General features: G+C 43.1%; 1 protein-coding gene across 1 annotated transcript; it reads left to right on the top strand.

Annotated features, from left to right (window-relative positions):
- Positions 1–13941: 13941 nt before the first annotated feature.
- LOC128717923 (cathepsin M-like) lies at positions 13942–18637 on the top strand. The gene is made up of 3 exons (XM_053811599.1): positions 13942–13986; positions 18203–18360; positions 18442–18637. Exons 1-3 carry the CDS (start codon positions 13942–13944, stop codon positions 18635–18637), a joined length of 399 nt encoding a protein of 132 aa, XP_053667574.1.
- Positions 18638–19402: the final 765 nt, after the last annotated feature.

Here is a 19402-nt window from a genome sequence, read left to right on the forward strand (position 1 = left end):
GCTTACCTTGCCTTGCCTTATCGACGCTCTTTTCATCCTTCCGGCCGGGCAGCGCGGGCGGACAACGTATTAACATCGTATAGCAAGGGCGTAAACGTGTGTGGATGCAGGTCTCTATGCACATCTCTTGCGCATTGAATCATGCGGGACACCGTGCATAGTTTGCGGATGCAAGTTTACACATTCGACGACCTTTTATGTAAATCGTGATCACCGACCTTCTATGCCGGTGGAATCTGGGAACCATATTTAAGTCCACATGCTGCACAACTATAGCGGTGGAATGTATGAAATAAATGACAACATACATTATGTCCGAGCACCCTATGTACATTGCTCCCTGAAGGCTTCTATTTACGAACTGTTCTTGAATGCAACGGTTCACTATCGTTTCATGTAATTAACAACAACAATTAAACGTCGCATGTTCATTAACATTCTGCAATTATTGAGCAGACCGTATTAAAGATGTTTATACTTCGCTTATATCGTAAATAACCGTAGAGAACGGACGGCCCAGACAAAAGTCTCCAATCAAGCAATTATGCACACATATTTTACAACCTAATTAAATCATCTTATTAACAACTTTTAAGCACAATTTAAATACAAATGATGAACATTTATCACTCTTCTAACGAGTATTCGACTTACGAATTAGAGATGGAAGTCCGAGTGACTTGGAATTCCTTTCGGATGTTGATGAATATGATTGACACAAATTAAATATCAACTCGAATTAAAATACTTGTATTACAACTCATCAAGCAATTTCCCTTAATCTTCGAAAGATCGAAAGCAAACAACATACTGTCACCGAATCTGTCTCACACCTCCCCATGGACGTCGTCATAGTTTATGTTTTGCTTTGTTTGTTAAACTAATGATATTCGGATGAAATAAGAAAATACCCAACGAACGAGCAAAACCGACATCCTCCGAACGGTTGCAACTAATGAGCCCGAACACCTTAAATAAAGGCTCAGATCACGTCGACGATTCGATAACAAATTATTGTCTTTAATATTTTTTTCACATTCGTGCCCGCTCCCGGTACTGTGGTGGGACAGCCAAAGCATCTTCGCCCGAGCGCACTCCTAACCGCATAATTAATGATCAACCTTCTCGCCCCAAACAAAGCCGATAACCCTGCAATCAGACGCTGCTATTCCAGCCTTTCCTGAGCGTTGTTTCCGTCATAGCTGTGCAGTGTACATATCCATATATCACTGGCCAATTTCGATAACAGTTCCCGGGAGAAGCGAACCAAGAAGCTGAAAGATACCCCGCTATCGATAAAAACTGTTCCAGCAACGTATTTGCATTAGGTAACTTGGGGGACAAATCCGGGTCGGCGCTTAATGGTGAAGAACCTTTTGAGACGGGGCGAATTCTTCCAATCCAATAGTCTTCGCGGTTCGTTTCGTGAGAAAGTTCAAACCGGTCGGTTAAAGAACAGAGCGTCCGAGTTCATTTGGTGGCATGTATGTACGTATGCTAACTGCTCTATTCATTTCGTCCAATTTGGTTTCCCTAGTGACCTCGTAATAGCTGGGCCACGCTTATGGATACACTCATCCCCCTGGAGACTCTTCCGTTGGAACCGTGCGAACCACAACTCCGGTGCGTGCTGATCGCCATGGATAACGCTTTTTAGTGGACATTTGTCATCGTTTTTCTCACCTTTGTGGCGATGTACCAAAACCACCTGAAACCCCGCGGGACCCTTGAAGCGTGGGCAAAGTGCGAAGATTATCCAACGATGGGACACAGCAATAAATAGCGAAAGCGAAACCGCAAACTGTAATTATCGGTCCGGATTTGTGGCAGAGGGCAGGACCTTGCCGGCTCGAACGATCAAGAAACCACCAACCGCCGCGCAGCGCACGAGAACATCCACCCGTGCCTTTGGTCAAGAAGGTGATCCCTTTCGGCGACGATTGCGATCTCTGGTCGCGAAGGTCTTCGAAGGCCAACCGTCCGGCCCGATTGCCACGGAACTTTTTTGCGTGGCGTCCGGGGAACTCTACAAATCCGATACAAACGACCCCAAGTACCCTCCGCCATGAATGCTTGCCGGAGAGAAACGTCGAACATCGTTGCCGTTCCCGCAATAGATAGCATTGTGGAAAACAAACAATCGTCTTCCATTATCGAACTTCAAGGATCTAGCGCTTCACACTTTTGCGTTCGCACGGGGTGGCAAGCGCGTACAAGACACTCACTCACCTCGCTCGGGACCTTTCGAGCAGCCAAAGTCCCGAACGTAGACATTGTGCAACTTGTTAAAGAGCTCAAAGAAAGGTGTCTACGACAACGACATAGTCACAGGCGCAACGAACTTGGCTACACACGGTCGCTATCGAAATCCGCAATGTTTCCATTGCGGCGAGGAAAGTATTACGGCGTTCGGTTCTTGCCTTACGCGCTTTAGGCCGATAATAAATATTAATAACCTCCACCCGCGGTTCCATATGCAGATGTGATTGAGCACATTCGCTTTAGAATCCTGTTAAGACCGGAGGCACCACACACACACATGCCAATGATGCTTACCGGCATTACGCTCCGACCAGGGCGGCGGAACAACAGTCCCTCCGTAGGGCCTGGCGGTCAGCCAGCCATGGTAGTTGGTCGAATCTTTTAGATGCAATCTTCTGGTAGGTAGGACCACGTTGCCAAACGATGGCGACTTGTCATGCCATGTTCGAGCGGTACCGATAGAAGCACCACTTTGGGGGCGAGTTCAAGGGAAATCTCCGTTTTGCAGCACACTTGCTACCAGTTCGTTGGCGGCAATGCTACCAGGCGAAGTTACTTTTACTGATCGATCGGTACTGATTTGATTTCAATTGCTTCGTGCGCGAATCAATGATGGTGGCGGTGGTGAAGCGCCATGCTGGTCTAACGTGTTCGGAAAGTGCTTAATCCATATCAGATGAAACGATGTGGCAAAAAGGAATTGTAGGCCATTATGCGAACATAGTTGTACGAGAAGATTTGCGGTACGTTAACTATTTAGTAGTTTTAGTTAGCAATTAGGATGTCGTTTTCAGTATCATTTATGTGTAGCATACGATATGATATGTGGATTGCGAATCATGAAGCTTTAAAGAGTCATGAATCTTTGAGGATTTTTGATTTCTTAAATTTTAAGCTCGTTGATGTGGACCGATGGCATGATGGTAGCGGCGTCGCTATGTCTGTCTGGACCAAAATCCCATCCCGATCAATCTAAGGTAGCAAGGAGACTATCTACCCTACTACATCGTAAAATAAGTAATTACGGCCAGGCCGTTCTTACGAAAATAAAGCTTCGAGTCATACAAATTATTCGTACGACTCTTCACTATAGATTCACACGAATGATTCTTCTCAAAAGATTTAACTACACACCGACTATATTAATTCTGACATTGAAAATTGACAGTTATAGAAATAAAAAAATTTTATCGATGAAATCTATATACATGATGAGATTGGCTAAAACATCGTGTAATAATATTAGTGATTTGGTATAATGTGAAACTAACATCTTTCCAAAGCACGTAAATGAACTAAACTTATAATCCATAATGATCGATTCTTGAATTCATGATACCGGTTACACTGATGCAATAATTCTGTCGTCCCGTTTTGTGCCATTAACATCGTGAAAGATTGTTGCTACACGGATTTTCCGGCAACATACATCCTACTACTTCGGAACCACATTTGTTACCACTCGTTCTGATACGATTAATCATGGTCTCATCGATCGACGCAACGGGCATGCCGACCATTCAGTACAACTAAATTCCATAATCGCATCCAACATTCAAATCCATTGCGCATTGCATTGCGATCGTACAGCGCGTTCTTTTAGGTAGAATAGCCAAGGCAAAGGGTCGGTAAGAAATTGGACCAACTAAGCACAACCTCATACATATGTTTCGCACCACTGCACCGAGAGGGCGAGAGAAAAAAAAACCGCTTGAAAGCCCTGATTTATGGCCCTACGTTTGCGCCTCCACACCACACAAAAGCCTTTGCCAGCGGTGTACTGGAAGCGCTCCCATTCCGGACCGGAGGAAAGCAAAAATTCAAATTCCGACCTAACGTGCGGGAACGACGCAACGGGCAATCCTTCTTGCCATCGCGATTTCACTCGCGATCGCAATCGGGCAAACATCGAAGCCTAAACGCAATGCTGTATTTATGGTGACGCCTTCGCTGGTGCAAAACCGATGCTGCGTTACCATAAGCCACCGGTGCGAGGTAAAAACGGCTCTGGTAAACCATCGATCAACTTCATGAGCATTCGGTGCTTGGGATCGGGGAATGCTGCAACGAACGAAGTAATATCCTCGCTACCACCACCCAATTGTAGTGCCCCCTTGCTGTGGGCTACAATGCGATAAAAAGGTTATTTATTTTCCAATAAGTGTGATTTGGATTGCATTTATTTTCAAATCATTATATCTTTACTTTTTCCTTTCATCGGGCACGCGCCAGTGTGAAAATGTACTGGAATTAAAGGAGTGGCAGTTGATTAAAAAACAAAACCTTGTTAAACGAATGCTTTTAAGTAAAGCACCGAACAGGACTCTGCTGATAACAACAAGGTGATTAATACTATATTTAACAGGATTTTATGATCGTTAAATGTGGTTTTAATCACGATGCCTTTACTATAATAAAATAATCGTTATATAAATAAAAAATCTTACTCAATGGGAAGGTCGCATCTTAATTGTAGGATTGTAATATAAACTTGTTAGAGGAAAAAAAGTAGATTAATACACTTTGCTTTTTTTATTATTTTCACCGGGTATTTTCAAGAATAGCATTTACAATAGTATAAAATGGCTTTTTTAATAATTTCACAAATGTGTCAGTTTTTTTTTTCGCTATGACCAACTTTGTTTCTCGATAAAACAAACAAAGATAAATATTCACATATTTACCATTAAAATACCGGCCATATATTTTGATATGAATCTCCATCAAAAAGTTTTACACCACATTCTAAGCAGCGCCGGTACGTGTGGTGAAGCGTGTCGCAATGCACTGCCTCAAATGACATAGTGCACACAGCCTCGACGGTAATAGTGCTGCCATCGTTCTGCTGCCGCACAGTCCCGATCAAAACCTTGCAAAAGGATTACGGCAATTGGTCTGCAGTACGCCCCAGCATTTCTATTGCACGTGCACCACGAACCCTCCTGTAATACACTACGCATTAGACGACGCGTGCAATGCATTGTTAGACACAACGCGCCTGTCGTGATTTGCTGTGCTGTATGTGATCGAACGAATGCAATTTCACACACAAAAACACCTGCAGTGCAAGCAATGCACCAGCCAGCACAAAGCGCACAACGGTGCCGAACGGAGTCAAGTGTTTGTACGATCGGTACGCTGCATTGATCAAGTGTCAAAAACCGAAACAATCCGTATCTTCCTGTGCGCTCCCGGTCCCCGTTCTCTCACGCGTTGACGGACATGAGCGTGGAATGCACGACCGATCCAAATAGGCTGGCGAGGCGTGTAAAATGTGGCCGCTGGCGGTGCTGCCATTGCGCTTGTGGTGGCAGTGATATATGGAAGCGCATTACGCGACGCAGGTATGCGCAAATCGAAATTACCAATTAAGACAAGATATGCAACGGTGCGCACCGTCCAGAGAAACGGTGAACGAACGTTCGAACCTCCGGCTGAAAGTGAAGACAGACAGGCGAAGGGTTACTGGCAATGGCGTATCATCACTCTTGCACGAATCGAGCCACACTCCGCTTGCCTTGCCGGGCTGTCCCGTCCGTGCGGTGAAGATCGCAATCGCAATGTCCCAAAATGGATGATAGCATCGGTGGTTTTTAGGTTATGCTCCGGATGATGATGTTGTGCCGCAGATTCGTACGCGTTCCCCTACCAAAGTTCGAATGCCTTTGCGCAATTGCGCTCTTTTTATCGCTATCGATCACGCCCGGTGCCCTTTTGCAACGATAGAGATCGATTGTTCATGCCCAATGTTGGAGCAATTGGCCATTTCTCGTTCGTTTGCAAAACAAACTAGTATTGTAATGTTGCCAGAGAGGAATAACCTTCTTCTGTACATATGATACGTTGTGTAAATATAACTCAGTTTGTAATTTCTTAATTATTTAAGACAAGTAATGTTTACTCTTTCAAATTATTTAACTTTGTTCAATATACTAAGCAATGGTCGGAGGTCGATTACATCGAAGGATTAGATCAAACATATTTAATCTCAGTACCGACCCAGTCAGTAGTATCCAGTCCGGAAGCGGTACACGTGGACAGAGGAAACGTGATAGGTTAAAAAAAAGGTTAAGTTCGCCAAAAAGGTCGAGATAATGTAAGTAAGTAACAGAAAAATGTACTTATAAAGCTAACTAAATTCGGGATTCAATCAGGTAACGTAAATAAATTATTCAAAACTGCGTTATGTATCTTAGCCTTTTAATGAACTTCGTGAAAGCTATCCAAGGTATTGTTTTGCGTCGGTATATAAATGCAATGCTTGTAAAATAACTTCACTCTAAAATGACGATCCAGACCCTCGCAAGAAAAAGGACCATTCTACTGGATGACGAAATATCACGCAGCAACACAGCCTAGTACACCCGGGATAAGATGACCTTTCACTGTTTAGAGAAGGAAATGTCTTCAAACGAATGTGAATTGAATCTTGGATCTTAATTTTAAACAATACTGCCTGGTCGTCCCTGTTGAATAAAAAAAAAACTAATAAGAGGAGTGATCCTCTTCACTCACGTCAGATTCTTTGAAAAACTCCTAATCTTGTTACATGCGATGTAGGAGACATATTCGACAAAATCGCACTGATATTGAATGAACGAAAATATGTAGTACCCGATGGAGGTGCTCACATAAAAGACGGCTCAAAAGATTTTAGCATGATTTCAACGACTAAAAACGGTTGTAGTGTCCGATAAGTAAACAAGTAAAAGGTAATAATGCAATTTAAATGAATTACAATTACCAATATTAAAATAAAAACAAACAAAAATTATTAAAATTGTCTTATATCTGAACGCATTGTCCATTGTAGCAGAATTCAATAGATATTGCAACCTTAAACGTTCCAATATCGATAAATATCGCCGATCGCCGTCTTGATTGATAAATAAATCTAATCTTAGTTTGCATGCTCATGCAGATCGGTATCAGCTTTAAGTCCTCGATTACTACCCTTAGCCGGGCCGGTATGGGCCCACAACAAATGGAAAACAACCCGCCACCGGTAATAGCCGATTTTTATCACCTTCGAACGGTAATTCTGGTATTTTGCTACCATGAATCGCTACGATCCAATATATTTTCCCCACCGGTCAGCCGCCCGGTACGTGCACAGCGTGACGCCCCCGTTCCGGACATCTTTTGGCCGCATCTAATGCGAACTGCGAGTCTATAAAAGCCTCATAAAAATGCGATTTCGTACCGTAGTGCTTAAAACAAATCAAACCAATACGTCGAACGGTTTCGCTTCATCCAACTACCCGGACCCGGGAAAAGGCCAGGATTAAGTTTCTAGTTCACCATGCCCGTTGACGACAACCCGGCGACACCAGGACGTCCCACAGTGCTCCTTCTAATCAGTATCCTCATACCGGTGGATGATGACCGCGTTGGCACACGACGACTTCCCGACTCCCTCGCGCGGCTTTGATTTAGCTGTTTTACGAGCCAAATATTTTACGACGAATAGTTGCCCCGATCCGTCGCTCGACAGGTGGCGAACAGGCGACTTTTTACTCGACCACGCGTTTTGAGTGCACCCTGAAGAATCTTCGACATTTCAGTTCTGTCACGCTGTTAAATTAATTTATATGTTATGGAACAATATTCGCCCATCATTGTCTTGGGTGAGGTACACAATGAGCTGGCCTGCATTTTTCCCCCGAATGGACCCATGGACAACTAGCCATCGCCTAATGGCAGCAGTGTGGTTTAACCATTTCTGAGACACAAGCGATCGGTCTTGCCGATCGACATAAAGTATAAAAAAAAACCCCAGTAGCCCCGCTGCGATCGAATTCACCTCAGATCGCTCCTTCACGGGGTCGCAATTCCAAGGGACCTTCGCTACTCCCGAGGCGTCGAGGCGATGATAGACCCCGAAGGGAGGGATTGAAATATATGAAAACGGGTTTATCATCGCACTACCAATCTACCGTACCGCTGTGCACCGGGTGGGGTTGGTTCTGCGGGCAAGGTGTTGGAAGAATTATTAAATTTTGATTTGTCGATTCGGATGGCCCGTCGACTTTTTACGATAGCGTCGCTACGATCGCCGAACCGGATTGTCGTAAATGGTTGCAGCCGATACGGTGCCGTCGAAATTTACATTCCACCGGCCGGTTCCTGGTGAATTATTTTGACTGCTGCACAATGGGCGAAAGGCAAACAGAAATTAAAAATTATTGGATTACCATCCCGCTGCTAGTTCGCTATTGTTCGCTGCAGCACGCATGTATGTGTCACGCGACATGACAACGAATTGGAATTGTTTAGTTTTTCTTTCTGCTCACCGTGTTGGTTTTTGGTTTTGCGCTTATTATATTTAACGACGTAAGCTCTCGAGAATACTCCTACGCGATCAATGCATTCAATGCAATGATAACTTATTTTTATTGCAATTGGATTTGGAAATATGCAACTACTGCCACCGTTAGCAAGCGATTACATTAAAAAGGCAGTGGAATGGACCATTGCAATAAACTGACACGATTCATAAGTCAAAATCGATTTTAACTCATTATTTTATTGAAATACTAACTTACTTACCTATCAGGCGGTACAATCGCTTCGCGGTCTTGGCCTGCTGCAGGAATCCTCTAAATCCTCACGGTCGAGCGGCTTCGCCTGCTAATTCATTATCCCGACCTTTCTGGCCTTTCAACGTCATCACTCCATTTCAGTTTGGGTCTACCACACCTCTTTTGTCCATGTGGACGATCTAAAAGGGCTTCTACGGGCTGTGTTGTCTTGTGTCATTCTCATTACGTGACCAGCCCACCGGAGCCTAGCGGGTCTAATCCGCTGAACGACAGTAAGTTCGCTTTACAATAGAACTCGTCATTGTAGCGGCTCCACCATTGTCCTTCAAAATTCTTCTGTTCCTTCAAAAATCCTTCTGAGCATTTTCCTCTCGAACGCTTCCTCTCGAAGAGGCTTTCGAAAATATTTACTACGGCACAGGTATAAATAAATGGGTTTCTTATGTCAACCAGTTAAAAATTCTGCGTCACAAAATAAGGTGTAATTCACCGTATTTTCCTTCTCAATAGTATATTTTGATTGAAATCGAACAAATAAAGATAGTAACATAAATAATAATCTTTTATACAAAAAACACTATTTTTCGTCCATCGTTCCATTGGATGATCATCGATCCTAATTTATTTCACTCAAAAAAGAATTACTAAATTCGATACAATAAGTGTTCCAAATTCGACGATTAAGTGCAATAGTAAAATTAGAAGGTTAAATTTGTGTACAAAAAATTAAGTTTTAAGTTATTTCTGCACCATTATTCTGCCTAAATTAAATATACATACGATTTTTTAAGGAAAAATATTGCATAAATTGAAAGAAATGAATACAATTGAATATTGAATATATTAAATTAATATATATTAATAAAATATTAATATTGAATTAAAGTGAGAAAAGAAAAAAATGCAATTAAACTAGATCATTAGAGACGTTACACCAAAATATGTGTTAGCTTAGAGTTAAATGGTTCGAAGTTGTCAATTTTAAATTAATGTAATGGAGTTCATAAAAATTCTTTCTAATTCCAGGCAATGGCAAACCAAGCAATATCTAACTTTCATACTAGGCGAAAGACTAGACGAAACAAACTGCGTGTTGCGATGTTTAACCTGATGTTGCAGCAGAAATCACACACTATAACAGCTAATGCATATAACAGCTAACACCTAATAAAACTAATTTTCCGTTTTCTTAACGTAACATTTAATCTTTATTTCTTGCCCAACGTACCGGTAATAAAAATATCAAACACGTTACCTCACCAGGACATGTCGGATTGATAGCATCAAACCCATGACCCAGACGCCATATACCGTACGCCACAACTCCCAGTTACGTGTGGCTGAACGAATTCGAACTGACAATGAAATCAATTTGCAACATTAGCAACAAGGTCGGAGGTGTGATTGCTCGACACATGCACATTAAACGCAGGCCCCTTTTTCTTAGCGCCCTGCAAGTGTGCCCGCTCGACGTATCATCAATTAACACCAATCCTTCACACCAAATGAAGGTGTTATTTATTGCCAACAAAGCTGCAGTTGCAAGTCGAGAACCATCGATTATCAGCCAAACTGCAGCAAAACTAACTGATCGTCGGGCGTTGCATACCACTGGCATATGTTTCCCATGCCGTCCTGGTAGACCGGCTGCATTCACCGGATCACGTCAACAGAGAACCATAAACTACCGTAATAACTTAATAAAGCCATTAAATCGATTGCAATTATCGGCTGACAGTTTCTCATCAAACTTTTACAGCTCACTTCTTTCAAAGCGATCCTCTAAGGCACGCGGACAGACCGGGATGGGCATGGGGGAGGGAGGGAGTTATGTCGTGTCGTTGTTGATGCTGTTGAATGAAAACTCTTCAAAACTCACTGTTCCCGGGTGCCGGCCCGAGCTGATCCACTCCCGACGGTGGTACGATGAAAATGCCCAGGAACTTCACCGAAGGGAGTTTGGAAAATTAATAGCTCCATCATAAATAACTCAATAGGCAGCTCGAGCACGGCCGATCGACACATGCAGCGTGGTGATTCGAATGCGCGCGAAGACGATGGGAAGCCGGTGACGCCTGGCACTGGGTACATGCACCGCACCAGACGCATCTTGCATCGGGTCAGCAAAACCATCGCACCCACCATGATCATGATCGGGTAATGCAATGCAATGTGGGAAAATGCAATTAGTTTTATATTTGCTGCTGTGGGCCCTGCACGGATGCCACTTGCTTTCCTGCGCCACAGATCCAACGTCGGCTCGAAAACAGTCGGTGGTCGAATGGCAACCTGTTTGCTACTTCATTCATAAATAATTGAAAAGGAACACCTGACAGTTTGTTGCGGCAGCAAAACGTTACAATATCAATACGATGGGAAAACACCGGGTCTGCCGGGTCGTTTTGCTTAAGAAATGCAGGCAATTTTGTTTGGTTTTTAATTTATTTCCCCCTTTTGCGCCTGGCGGTGGAAATGAACATGCTTTTATGGATTCAATCAGCATTCGTTTGCGCGAGTTGATGTATGAAATCGTAAACCGAACACCAGTAATCAACTAATTTCATTTTCGGTTCGCGCACTATTTGCATAAACATATTGGAAAAATAATGTTCTATTGCACAAAAAGTACGGAACAATCGTACGATTACATTTCTTAATCAAATCCCTCCACCAGTCCACATCGGGTGACTCAATAAGTTCATCAACTTGTCAAAGGTCTATGCCGCAAATGAAGCGTGCGTAATCATGTAGCACCTTACAACCATTGCCCCAACATGATCAACCGTATAGGGGATGCACCCGTTCAGCACCACCATCGCCACCATCGTCCGAGAAGTTCCGTGGCCTGCCTGACCCGACCACATCGCACAAACGGGACGAAACCGTGAGAAAGCATAAAATTGCGCCAAATAATGTTACAACCGGATCACCCGCTGGGTAGGCCGCACATTCCTTGCGGTGGCAGGTTGCGCCTAACCTAATGCACTATCCGCACTATTCCGGCAAGCGACCAACACTTACTGGGCCCGGTGCGAGCGCCCATCCACTTTGCAAGCGCGTCTCATTTGACCAAATTTGGATCTAGCTTGCATCGCATAATCAAGCGATTGGACGCGACCAGACAACGGCGCACGGGGGCAAAACCCGCTCATTACGGGCGTGTTGCAACGACCTTCTCGACAATAACACCCCAGCTACACTGCACGGTGAAACCGCTTTAATATTTCTCATTACACCATAAACAGAATATTTTGCTAAAATATGCGCTCACTGTGAAACCGTACGGGTTTGGAGATACTTCTGGGGTTTTTTTTTATTCGATGCTCTCATAATTAGGCACAACGACAAAAACAAAACAGCCTGTCAGCGACATAAAGCGACTAATTAAACACCCGAACGATCGGGCGTTGAACTAATTATTTACTATCCGAAACGAATCCACACATATAAATCGGTAACGTGGGCAGCAGCCCGCAGGACAGTTTGTGACGCCTGCGTCAGTCAAAGGACAGCATGGATTTTGGATTGTGAAACTCGATTAAAAATAAACAACTCTCCGCCTGATCCTTTCAACGAAGCACAATCAATTTCGCAACCGAGTGTAGTGTAAAGTGCGCTAAGGATAGCCATAATTAAGAAGTCGTTAATACATACTTTTACATCCGCGCTGCATCCCACACCATCTTGCTGAGAGAAAGATGGGCACGTACGAAAGCAAACCAAGAACGCCTCTCGTGTGATCTACCGAACGTTGCATCGAAGAAACTTTCGGCCGAAACCCCACGCGCGCATTAAAAAGAATTAATTTAGAGCAGTTTTTTGCCGTTGCTGTGCGTTGGGACCCGTTCAACGGTTCCACCCATAAAATGCGCTCAATTCCAGGGTCATGGACAGCGTCTGGGGCGAAATGGCGTGGTTGCGATTCTCTGCGTGTTAATTGCTAACGCCTGTTTTGTGATCGAACCCGATCGACCGAGCTGACTATGCCCTCCGGGGGCAGTTGCAAACGAAGCGATATCGCAGACCTGCAGAAGGACATAAATATTCGGATGGAAATTTCACGCTTTGTCGCTTCGGCACGGTGGGTGTGGAATCTGTGTGGATGCCCATTAATTTGGGGCGTGCAGCTGAAAGGTGTCATGAATGCAACCCGGCATCTCCGGCCTGTTCCCGCCCAATGTTGCATCGTGAGGGGTAGTTTTTTGGCTATTTTGTTGTGAAATACAGCAACCGATGATTAGTTTTTGAAAATACATACAGTTCAGATGTATTAAAGATTTGTTTTAGTGAGTAATGTTAACTATGGCTTAATTTAATCGTGATGTTATCATGATAGACAAACTCTAAAATGGAGGTTATAATTCTTGGATGATTCATGAATCTGAATCAGATTTACACAACACTAAAACTAACGGCCATCTTACATATGAGGATATAATCCAAGCTTAAGCACAAAGAGGAAGAACTATTTCACAAATTATTTTTTTGGTAAAACATTACAGCAATCATTTGAAATACAAAACCAAGATAAATGGCCATACCTAATACCTTTAGCTTTGTTAACAGAAGTGTTGAACACGATCCTAAATAAATTGTATCACACATGTAGATTGCGATCATTTCAGTTCTGTGTTTTTCCCTTTGATCAATCTTCATCTCGCTACGTACAAGAAATACAAAAATATCAATAAAATGTACAACGGTATCTTCCAAGAAGATTCGCCCTTCTTTGGCCGCATCTTTGGTTTGCTTTGCGAATTTCGACTTTGGTTTTTACACCGGTAACTTCATGTGCTCATTCCAAAATTCTCCTCCACCATCTGCCAAATGAACTTGAAAGTTTGTTTCAAATCCAAAAGCGATCGGAACGAATGCATGTGCTACGAGCGAATTGATTGTTGGTGATCGTCGGGATCGCTGCAACACGCGTGCGATCGAATTCAAACTGCACATGCATGTCGATCTTAAGCGATGATTTTAACCCGCTGTGCGAAGGTGTTGCAAAACTTAGCGAAATCATTTCCGAGTGCGTAAATCAACCCGATTCCATCCGATCTAGATATGCAGAAAAGGCATATATGTGCTCGATATTCTGCAGTGCTTCAAATGGTTCCAATCCAATGCATGATTGCCCGTCATGTTTCGGTTGAATCGGGACATGATTTATACGGTTGAGTTTGAGGTAAGTGAAAACAAAAAGAACGGACCATGTTTTTGACAGAGTTCCTTACGTGCTTTTAGGATTCCGATGGTTTCAACAAAATAAATATATTTATTGGTTTTCCAGTCCATTGACGCTTTTGTAATTTTGCAATTTTATATAATGAGGATGATGTTTTTCATACAGTAATAATGTGCCTTAGTGTTCAAAAAATGTTGGCCCCATTTTACCCAATACACTATTTTTAATCGCATATCCATCCACATCTATCGCTTCCCAGCAGGCTCGTTGCTACGTGTTATTTATTTAATTTTACGAGCTCGTTAAGATTCCATTAGCACACCCAGAGGTTGGTACACATTTCTAATCATACCTGACACTAATTTTGCTTATCGATATTCATCGATTAATTGCAGCAGCTCCCTGGGACGCCAGACGATACCTATCGAAACATGCACCGTTCCATTCGCTCGATACCGACGCTCAACATAAAGAGTAAATGCACCGGTAACGACAGTGTTGATAACCTGCGTGAACCTGCCTGAGGGGGCCACTGTAATGTCTGCAAGACATCATCATCACACACACGGCCAGCATACGTATCCTAGCCGGCGTTTTTACACACCGGATCAATGATCGAATGCTCTGCACTGCTCATGTCAAACGGTGTTATCGGTACGATCTCTCCACACCGTCAGACACGTTGTTCCAAACACTTTGTACGTCAGATTGGTCTGAAGATGATTAGCTAGCCCCTAGCGCCCGGTAGATGTGGTTAGTTGATTCTGGTTATAGTCTGCGCGAAAGCAGTATGAACAGGTTGCAAGCTCATTCTGAACCCAACAGCGGGACTTGGGCCGCAAGATGGTGCGATAAGATGTTGAACTGAGCACGACGGAGCGAAAGATCAATATTTATATGTTAATTAATGTTAGATAACCGAAGACGCTGAAGCAAACGAGGGAGTCCGACATGTGTGGAAAAACTCCTGGGCTTGGGATGCTCCACAAACCACCGAGCTCAAACCAGCTCTTCATCCCAGGACGTTTTACGTTGCAGGCTGTATTAAAACTAACCAGCTATAAAAAAAAAACACACACACACAAACCAGACTCCGTGTGTCGTTGGGCAGAGGTTTATCACCACCACCGGACAGTGATAATATTTTATTTTCAGTGAAAAACTGCTCCCGATTCTATTACCTTCCTTTTCACGCGCTCATATGTTGGGGTGCAGCAACACATGGGGAACAACAAGTTCCACTTCCTTTTGCCGGAGCCAGTTATCGGACCAGTAAGTGTTCGAGAGTACGCGAATGAGTACGTGTGCATCACGGTGCACATATAATCTGCTTATCGATGTGCTTTAATCTGAAACACCCGACACGTCTGCGGTCGAGACGATCTTTGGGATAGGTGAAGTGGGACATGTAAATGCGAAGGGAGTTTAAATACGATCAATTCTCTCGTTGTTCCACAGAGGATGCAAAAATTTGCAATAGGAACACCATACACCTCAAGGATGCATTCGGTTTACCATCGCAGAAGATGCCATTAAGAAGCAAGTACCGCCGAAGGATGCAGATAGTACCAACGTTCCTCAGGCCATCGACAGGACGTTTGACCAAATCGATAACTTCAAAGGGCACTAATAATAGGGCACCTCAGCGCAACCTAGCTACCCGACATCTCGAACAGCGTCAGATGATAGAGAAAGCAGCATCAGCACGCGGTCCTGTCTGTTTCGGATGAAAAGTGTAGCATATTTTTCACCTTAATGGACGCTGTAATTAAATCATGTACCGGTGCCATCTTCAATTCGCTCTTCAGCGGTATGACAACGGGCTGGCGGTGGTTTCGATTTACGATCTACCGGAACCGGAGCGGTTCGGGGAGGAAGAAAAAAAAAACCATTCGGCAAACGTCAGGTGATAAAATATGCACCATTTAGCACTGTGTGCGCGCGTCACAAGACACCGCCAAGCGCAACGGGCGGCATTCAAGCTGCGGGCAGGGAAAAGCATTTTAAACACAATTCTTCCACGGGCGCGAAACGTATCGTAGTCAATCGGTGGCACTGTCATTAAAATAAATCAGTTGCAGAAATGATCTTTAGGGCCACGGTTTGCGATCTGTAAATCATTCTTTGATGGTGTTGGTGGTGGTTGTGGTAGCGATTGCAGGAAGGTTTGGTGTCTGGAATGTATGTAGCTGGATCTGACATAGACCGTCTAATGAAGCACCTAATGGTAGATAAACAGGAAGCATTTAATTTATTGCACACCGAACCCAACCCATCCCAGCAGCACCATTTAAACGATGTGTTGTAAATTATGAGCGGAATACCAACAGGTGCTTCACCTAGTTAATTTATGCAACAGAATTGCTATGTTTCAGATAATTGTGAAGATTTTGCAGGTAACCTAATACACTTGATGTGACGCTAAAATATATAAACAACATTTCACAAATAAACCATATATTTTGAGTTAATTACCCAATCAACACACACAAAATGGCCTGCTAGTGTAGGATTATAAGGGTTTATCGCTTTACACTCGTTTAGCTCTTTTGTTTTTCCTCTGTTCAATTAATCAACGTTACTACAATTTTCAAAACAAACATTCATTGTATTTTGCAATAGTCCAGAAAGGACAGTGAAATGATTTTTATTATCTCAGACTAACATAAAAAATGGTTTTAAAAAGTTTATTACTGCATATGGTAATAACAGCCGTATCCGGTATGCATATACGCTACACGCTTACGAACCAATCAAATTTCCATTTTATAACCATTTATTATATATGTTTTGGCACTAAATTCTAAATGTTATCTGAAATGCCACCTAAATCATAAAATGTTATTGCTAACATAACAAAAATTTAACCAAAAATCTACTTTTATGTCAGAATACAGCTGCTCGAATGATTAACGAAAATAGAATCACCCTGCTTTGTCGCCACCTCGAGCAAGTTCTCCAGTTTCGCGTGGTCATCAATACTCTTCAGCTGTGTTAACCACAACAAAACAACACAAATGTAAGCTTCCACCCAAAACATGGTTCAGCTAAAGGTGCCAACATATTGAGCCATTCTAGTACAGTACATTCGTGCAGAGTGGAATGGTTTATAGGTGAAACAGTTGATCAGCTGAACGGTTGATTAACGAGAAACGGAGTTTAATTATCTGCACTAGACAAACGTGAAAAATATCCTAGTGCCTGCATGTTCCACTGGTTTTCGGGGTGTTTATACCGAAAAAAAAAACATAAAAGTTTCCTTTTAGTTTGACCCGGTTTTTATGAGACGTGTGTAAATGACACGTCAATCATACGCACAAGCGTGATACCGAAAGTGCATGATTAACAACTAACCACAGCCAACGCCGCCAGTTCAAAGTGCATGTCAAATCAATGTCCCAGCCACCGTGGTAACGCCCAACCGGCGAAGGAAACCTTTGCGCTCGTCTTCCATTTGAGTTTGGCAAGAATGCAAACAATGCACCTTTCGGTGCACCCTTTTGCCACCGAACGCCGGTGGTTTAACGTATGACACTGAAGTGTTTGTTTTTTTTTTTTCTACCCCATTGCAGTAGACGGCCCGTTTGATCCAACCCGCGTTGCTGAGCACCAAGTGTGACTGTGAATTTGCAACAAAAATAAGAAAAAAACAACTAGCAGTGAAATATCTTCACCGCATTCTACGCACATCACGCGTCACGGGCGGCATTTATTTCGCGATCGTATCGCGATCTGTTGCGACCGGTATTTCGTGAAGGTGTTAAGCCTCGCTGCATGCATCGTCATCCTTTTCGGTGCGCATAACACGTCAGGATATCCCCATCCGATGACAACCGGATAATGTTCCAAACCATGCTTCAATCAACGCAGCTGATGAATGTCGGACGACCCGGTGAAGTTAAACATCGGATACGATCACCGTATCTCGACGGTGAAAGTGTCATTCAACGGTGGTGTTGTTGCTTGGTGCAAGGGGCCGGATATATACCGCAAAATGCAAGGGTGTACTGCTTTTGTTGCCGTTTCACCTTTTTGGGTGCATGATTCTGTACATCTTAAATTGTTTGCTTCTTCCTTAACAGACATACAACCCTCAATAGTCTTCTGATTTCCAATTTAACTTTAAATTAATCTATCTTTCCGCCAGGTTTCATTCTAAGTAGTAACAAGCTAGATACAATTGTTCTTCTATGCTCTCTCCTTCCATTTCCCACAGCAAGGTCAATGTGCATTCAACAAGGACTATGCAATTGCCAACATTAGCGAGTGGGCGATCATGCCCAAGAATGAAGATGCCCTTGCGTATGCCTTGTGGAAGGTGGGCCCCATTCCGGTCAGTATAAATGCAGCTCCAAAATCGTTCCAGTTGTATAGGTTAGTAAAGTTCACTATGAAAATCTTTTGGCTTTTTCGACTGTTAGTGTTTTTATTTATTTTTTTTTCACGTCTAAATAGCAATGGCATTTACGATGACGAGGCTTCATGTGACAACTCGAAAGTGAACCACGCTATGCTCCTCCTCGGCTACACAAAGGATTACTGGATACTCAAGAACTGGTGGGGTAGCTGGGGGGAGGACGGTTATATGCGACTGGCACGCGGGAAGAATCTTTGCGGCATCAGCAACTATGCCGGTTATGTCACAGTTTAATTATGTTTGATACATTTTCAAAACAGACTTTCAAAGTACCATACCATTATTTTTTAAGATTTGATCTAACGAAAATTTTAGAGATATTTGCAAACTATTAAAAGAATAAATACAAATACTGTTCAGTTCAGTTGATTGTGAAATTAATTAAATTCTTGATAAGTTTCTTACACTGTGTTATACTATTTGGCAGCGATTAAATCTGCTCTCGTTCGAATCGATGCATTCCAATTTGTTACACACATTTTTGTGTTCATATTTTATTACACTAACCGTACACCCTGGGTAACAAGAGATAATAATGTATTCCACCAACACGATAGAACATTTAACGTCCGCCGGTTTTCCGAAATTGGATCCCGCGACCAAAACACCGCCCATTTCTTCTTTCATTTCGGCTGTACCGGGTTCGATCCAGACGTAAACAATCATGCATAAATTTAAACCTAATCTGATCTGCTGCTTTCTGCGAGTGGTAGAAACAGAAACTCACAGCCAAAATCCGTGCCGCATCCAACAGAAAGGTTGCAATTGCTTCGCGACGCATAAGATGCCCGAGAAGCAACAAAAAAAAATGGCGTTACCACAATACAAAACCATTCCGAATGAAGTGCGAAAACGTCTGTTTTTGGGGATGTAAGGCGAAGCAAGAAGTGATGATGACACCTTTCGAAAAGATTGCTCGTCCACCGCAGAAGTCACTTAGAATCGATCCGGAGAGGAAGGAAAAAAAAGCTCACCCGATTCAAACCAATTGTGGGTTGT

The sequence above is a fragment of the Anopheles marshallii genome, chromosome 2 (genome assembly GCF_943734725.1).
Source record: "Anopheles marshallii chromosome 2, idAnoMarsDA_429_01, whole genome shotgun sequence".
NCBI lineage: Eukaryota > Metazoa > Arthropoda > Insecta > Diptera > Culicidae > Anopheles > Anopheles marshallii.